At 46.1% G+C, this 6,815-nt stretch overlaps 1 protein-coding gene across 1 annotated transcript; it reads right to left on the bottom strand.

The window, feature by feature from the left end:
- Nucleotides 1-335: 335 nt before the first annotated feature.
- On the bottom strand, nucleotides 336-6,581 carry LOC310748138 (goannatyrotoxin-Vere1-like). The gene is made up of 4 exons (XM_083583743.1): nucleotides 6,494-6,581; nucleotides 3,443-3,630; nucleotides 1,929-2,024; nucleotides 336-822 (listed from the first exon to the last, which is right to left on the bottom strand). The coding sequence occupies exons 2-4, from the start codon at nucleotides 3,628-3,630 to the stop codon at nucleotides 795-797; spliced, it is 312 nt and encodes a 103-aa protein (XP_083439869.1). The 5' UTR covers nucleotides 6,494-6,581; the 3' UTR covers nucleotides 336-794.
- Between the last annotated feature and the right edge of the window lie 234 nt (nucleotides 6,582-6,815).

Consider the following 6,815-nt stretch of genomic DNA (forward strand, 5'->3'; position numbering starts at 1 on the left):
AGTATAGGAGTTGTGAGTCGTGTCAGAGAGAGCTAGCATAAGATCCGTGTTCTGTTCCTGTAAATAGTCCGCTGTATATAATAAACACCTAACTACAAGTTCCTGCTTCCTGCTTCGTCTATCCTGTCTGCAGCCAAGTTGCCAATTTCTTCCCTGGATTCTGTGTGTACTCTGCTAGGTCTGGCTAAGGTCCTGCAACTAGTCAGAAAGTTGCGAAACACCAAATTGGTTTTGCCAATAGTATATTTGCTGTAGCAGTTTCTGTACCCCAGCACCCAAAGACTGTCCCACTTCACATGGTTGGGAACAAAGGGAGGAACGCAATAAGCTTCTCCATCAAACTTGCTTTTTATTCTTGAGACAAACAGAAATAATTTCAAATACGTACATTTAGACACACACATACTCCTATTCACACCCGCACACATGATGTACAGGACAACCCAGAGTAGACATAATGAGGGCTTGCACTGGGGGGTCTTACAACCTTGGCTACTGCCAAGGGCTGGGGGCAACCTTTGTGCCCCCAGCCACAAAGCACTCTTCTGGCACCCCCTGTTGGCTTGTAGGGAGAAAGAGGCCTGGCTCATTGCAATGTTGTTGTCTTGAAAGGGGGGATGCAGTGAGAGTTTCTTTTCCAAGCCTCTTCAGTGTTGGATGGAGAAAGTTGAGGTGGGGAATGGACTCTTTAAATCATCACAGCTTAATTGGTTTTGAGAAATGCAGAATGAACACAACGATTTGCCTGTTTAGAAAGAAGCAGCAGATGGACCACTGGCTGAGAAGCATCGACATCATTGCCACATGTTGGAGTCATCAAACCTGCGAAAAAGAAAGAAATTGTTGTGAACGTAGAGAATTGTAGGAAGAAGTTCAAGTACAATTCACTGCTGCTCCCTGTCCCAAAGGCCAAGACCATCTACCTGCAGAACCCAGAACTTTGGTGTATCAGGCTTCCACAAACATTTTTAAAAAATGGTTTCTTAGCAAGCATGTATTTTATATACATTGTGGCTTCAAAAATGCTGGTTGCTTCAAAAATATTGTTTTTACTCATGAGCAAGTTAGAGATAGATTATTGATAGTGAAACTTCCATGATTAAGTGATTCCAATAAGTTTAAAAAAATTGTTCTGTGAACCACCCTGAGACATCTGGGTATAGGGCAGTATATAAATTCTAACAACAACAACAACACCTTTTATTTTATTTTATTTTATTTTATTTTTTATTTTTATTTTATTTTATTTTATTTTATTTTATTTTATTTTATTTTATTTTATTTTATTTTATTATTGCATTGCATTGCATTATCATCTGACTAGCTCCATTGGATAGAGTGTGGTACTGATAATGCCAAGGTTGTACGTTCAGTCCCCATAAGGGACAGCTGCATATCCCTGCATTGCAGGAGGTTGGACTAGATGATCCTCAGGGTGCCTTCCAACTCTATGCTTCCATGATTTGCTTGAGCATATGGGCTAGGATAAGCTCTAGATCTCAACAAATGTCATAAAATAGGGTTGATACCATGCTAGATACCATGATACCATGCTTAGACTGAATCATGAATGGCCCTGAATCTATATTACATGATTCCTGGGATTCTTCTATGTGTCTGCGGTTTAGCTTGGAAAAGGATTGCCTATGTGCAGAAAGCTGCTTCCCCATTGCTGGGTAATCTGGAGCAGACAAGGTGGTTTCCAATCTCTTGAGAATCACTTTTCTTTCTGTTTATGAGGCCCTTGGGACGCCCCTCCCCATCCCAATAGATGACACAGAAAACACAATGGGTCTCCAAGCCTAGAGCTTGCCCTTCCCTTTAGCAAGGTTGTGGTGGTTAGAAAGAATTAGCTCTGGGTCAGAAACAGGCAGGTCCTGGGTAGGTTTGCTGCAAAAATGATTGCTCCCTGTGCTACTAGGACTTACCTTGACCGGTCATCATGGCTCGCTCCACTGTTGCTGCTGCTGTCTCCAAAAATAAGCTCAGACATCAAGGTCTCTGGGCTGGACCTCTTGCCAAACCTTCAGTTGGGAGAGGAATAACTGAGTTAATGTCATCCTATTTTGAGGCAGAAAAAGGGATTTTTACTCCTCCCCACCCTACCTCTGATTTCCACAGCCATGAGGCAGCCCCCCCTTCCTGTTATTTAATGACAGCAGACATGCATGGCAAGGAATTGAACACTAGCACCCACCCACACCACTGGTGCGCATTTTATTCCTGCGCGGCCGCTGGGAAATAATTTAAAAATTCAGTTCAAACCCGGAAATTGAGGGAGGGAGCTGGGGAGTCCTTGTGGCAGGCTAGGAGTCTTTCCCCAGAGCCTGAAGAGGACATCAGTGAGGGTAGAGAAGAGACCAGTGGGGCTTTGTTTAGGCTGCCTAGCCTCCCTGCCCCATAGCTGATGTGCGGGGTATCGCAGCAGCAGCTTTCCCATGTGTCTCCCAGCCTCCTGCCATACCCAGAGCTTCAATTCTAGCTGTGGGTATTTTTGGGTGCGGTATTTTTTGATCTGCATTTGGTCTGGATTTAAAAGTTGGACATTTTAGGTTTGTTTTGGTCTGGTGCATGTAGGGTCTTTCATTCTGTAGTTTTTCGATTTGTGCTTGTATGGTGATGGCCATTGGTGATAAACAATAAAAAAATCTATTGAATCAATTTGAGGGAGAGCGGCCGAGAAAGCGTTTAAAAAGTGTTTAGAGAGTGCTCCCCATTTTACGCAATTTCACCGATACCTGGAACATAACCCCTGCGCAAGTGGAGGGACGCCTTTAAGGGGGGGGGAAAGGTAAAGGACTCCTTGATAGTTAAGTCCAGTGAAAGGCAACTATGGGATTGCGGCACTCATCTCGCTTCAGGCCTCATGAGGGAGCCGGCATTTGTCCACAGACAGCTTTTCAGGTCATGTGGCCAGCATGACTAAACCGCTTCTGGTGCAACGGGACACCGTGATGGAAGCCAGAGCACACGGAAATGCCGTTCACCTTCCTGCCGCATAGGTACCTGCTTATCTACTTGCACTGGCATGCTTTTGAACTGCTAGGTTGGCAGAAACTGGGACAGAGCAATGGGAGCTCACCCCATCGCAGGGATTCGAACCGCTGACCTTACAATCGGCAAGCCCAAGAGGCTCAGTGGTTTAAACCACAGCGCCACCCACATCCCCAGGGACACCTGTACTGCCTCGGCCACTAATCTTGCTCTGACTCACGCACTCACCCACATAGGGAATCGCTCCCACTGTTGGCTTTGCCTGGGGAATGTTAAATAAATGTGCTCAGGATGGAAGAAGGCTGCATTTTTCTCTCCCTTCCTTGGGAGCCCTGTGCATAATGCTCATTCCCCACCAACATTCAGCAGGTAGGAGGGGGGGTGTAGACAGGGCTCACAGACACCACTCCAGAGACCATCACCGCACCACTTTAAAAGCAACCCGCACCTTGGCCTTGTCACCAGGTTAAGGTAGTGTCGGAGCGCTGACAGGTATCTGGCCATTTCTTCAGCAGAGGCATCTTCTCCAGGGTGCTCTGGCTGTTGAGGGTAGGCCTCTACCAAGGTTCCCAGGCAGAACAAGATGCACAGAGTCACAGCAATCATGAGAGGCCAGGACTTCAGGGAGGCCACCATCTAGCGGAAAAGAGACAAGAATGTACAGAGTCCGAAAAGCAGCTTTAGCTAACTGAGGGTTGCCAGGTTTGCACTGCAAAAGCTCCCCGTGCTTCCAGCCCCTTGTGGAAGCGCCAGTTTTACATTAGATTAGCTGTCTTACACGTCGCCAACTTGTCAAGATCTGGTTACAGTGGTACCTCAGGTTACAGATGCTTCAGCAGTGGCGTAGCGTGGGGGTGCAGGGGGGGCCGGCGGCACCGGGCGCAACATCTGGGGGTTAGGGCAAATCCACGGGTTAGGGGGCGCAAATCTACGGGTTAGGGGGCGCAAATTACTTGCCTTGCCCCGGGTGCTGACAACCCACGCTACGCTACTGTGCTTCAGGTTACAGACCCTTCAGGTTACAGACTCCGCTAACCCAGAAAGAGTACCTCGGGTTAAGAACTTTGCTTCAGGATGAGAAGAGAAATCGTGCTCCAGCGGCACAGCGGCAGCAGAAGGCCCCATTAGCTAAAGTGGTACCTCGGGTTAAGAACAGTTTCACTTTCTAGTATAGCTGCTAGAATAGTGCTTGCTGCTAGGTGGAAGTCACATATTATACCCACAAAGGAAGAATGGATTTGTACACTAAATGAATATTTAATTTTGGCAAAATTAACTGCTGTAATAAGAAATCAGTCGAATCAAAAATTTAAAAAGGAGTGAAAATGTTTTGATGAATATATGGCAAAATGTTGCTCAAAAAAAGATACGCTAATATGCCTAGATTAACATGTGAAGTACTGGACGGAAGAAAAATTAGTAAGGAAAGATAATAAGAATATACAGACGATTTGAGAAGATTGTAGAATGCAAAGATTATTGTAAATTGTATAATGTGGAGGAAATCGAGTGGGGGCAGAGGGAAGTGGGAGGAAGGAGAAAAGAATAATATGATGGATTGAGGAAATATAAATGTAAATGTATGGGGGGATGGGGAAGATATGGTGTTGGCTTTGGTACATCTGTATTGTAATATAATATGCGAAAACCAAAAAGAACAGTTTCAGGTTAAGAACGGACCTCCAGAACGAATTAAGTTCTTAACCTGAGGTACCACTGTACTATGCATCAGGCTTACCTAAACTGCCTGGAAAGCAAAACATAAGCAGATGTTCTGTGTGGGAATAAGCACCTCCTGCTGCAGAGGCCATGCTCCAGAACATCCTGCTTACAGATATGCCCTCTTTCTACATTCATAACACATTTGCCCCAATTCTGAAGCTCAGCATAGAAAGCAGTTAGGGTTTCTGTGTCTTGAAGCATCTGCTGCTGATATTCAAGAAGCAGACTGAAAGCAAGCAGAACAGGAAGATATGATGTGCAGAATCTGAAGGAAGCACTTGGGTAATAGAGAGAGTGTGTTGGGTTCATATGGGAGTACGAATGAAAGGTCTGTTGATTTCAGTTCTCCTGAGTTTCTCATTTCTCAGTTTCTCTTAATCTTAAATTCAGTGCCCCATGTTTCCGCAGCATTTTTTTTAGAAAAAACCCTCATAAAAATTATTCAGATTTTAGTGCAAATGAAGCCTTAAAAATGTATTTTGGTAAGCGGTTTTGATAAAAGCAGTTTCTCCTAATAGAATGCATTTACACATTTCATTTCTGCAAATAGGTTGATTTTCCTACCTAATGTATCCATTTTGGCAAACACTTTTTGGTTCTTGTTTCTAGAACTGAATCACAATATTTAGAAGAGCGCGGATTTTGAAGGGTGGCTGTGTTTTGAGTCTCACGTTGTTTCGGAAAGTACGTATTTGATCTATTCAGCTTGACATAAAAACTGAATTGACCTTCTCCCCCTTCCTGCACAGGAGAGTTCAAATCACACTTGGCCATAAGCTTATTGGAGATTTACCTATCCAGACAATAGCTCCTTGTACAGTGTAGTGGAGACAAGAATACTTTTCCACGGCAAACCCTCTCCATACTGGACTTTTAAGCATCCTTCTAAAAAGGATGGGACATGGGTGGCGCTGTGGGTTAAACCACAGAGCCTAGGACTTGCTGATCAGAAGGTTGGCGGTTCGAATCCCCGCGACAGGGTGAGGCCCCTTGCTCGGTCCCAGCTCCTGCCAACCTAGCAGTTCGAAAGCACGTCAAAGTGCAAGTAGATAAATAGGTACCACTCTGGCCGGAAGGTAAATGGTGTTTCCGTGTGCTGCTATGGTTCGCCAGAAGCAGCTTAGTCATGCTGGCCACATGACCAGGAAGCTGTACGCCAGCTCCCTCGGCCAATAAAGTGAGATGAGCGCTGCAACCCCAGAGTCGGTCACGACTGGACCTAATGGTCAGGGGTCCCTTTACCTTTACCTAAAACAAGGATGAGTAACCTGTGTCCTTCCTGATCTTGATGGACTGCAGCTCCCACCATTGCTGACAATAAGCCATGCTGGTTGAGGCTGATGGTAATGGTACTCCAGTGATATCCCTCCTCCCTCTTTTGGCCTCCTCTCCCTTGCAGTTTCTCTCCCCAAGACCCTCTGTCCTAAGCCAGGAACAGTTCCAATATCCAAGCCCTCCACTGGTTGAAAATGGCTGGAAAGAGGGGCTTCAGGGAGTTAAGGAGAAGAAGATCAATGAGACGATCTGCACTCCTCAGCTGCTATTTTCTTTTGCTTCTGAAATCAGATCTCCTCCCATTCACATCTAAACGTGGAATCGGCTGCCCCAAAACGCACAGAGCATCTTGTGTTTGTCAGCCGCAAACAGCCCCCAGATTTTTGAAACGAAGTCGTGCTTTAGCCGGCCTCTGATTCCCTACTCCCCACAACTTTCTTTCCCTCCTGAAAAGAAGCACAACAGACTGAAGCACAATTGCTTTCCTGCCCACTGTACTCACCGTCAAAACGAGGTCGAAACAGGTGCAAAAGGTGGATGGCAAGGGGTGCAAATTTCAAGTTGCCTCTCGCCGGTGCCTCTGCTAGCAGCGCTCTCTCAGCTGAGGGTTTATATCCTTGGGAGGTAGGTAAACGAAGGCGGGGGTGGCTCCTCCCTCCCTCCCCATCCTACTCGCCCATCTTTTGTTGATCGATGCAATTCTGTATCAGGCACCTTGATTACTCTGCGAGGAAGCTGCGCCCAGTAAAGGGGGGGGAGCAGGAAGGAGAACCAGTTCAACCCAGGCAGGGTGTGGGGATTCATAGACACAGCGACTGTGTTCC

This window comes from Podarcis filfolensis, assembly GCF_964270895.1.
Source record: "Podarcis filfolensis genome assembly, chromosome: 13".
NCBI lineage: Eukaryota > Metazoa > Chordata > Lepidosauria > Squamata > Lacertidae > Podarcis > Podarcis filfolensis.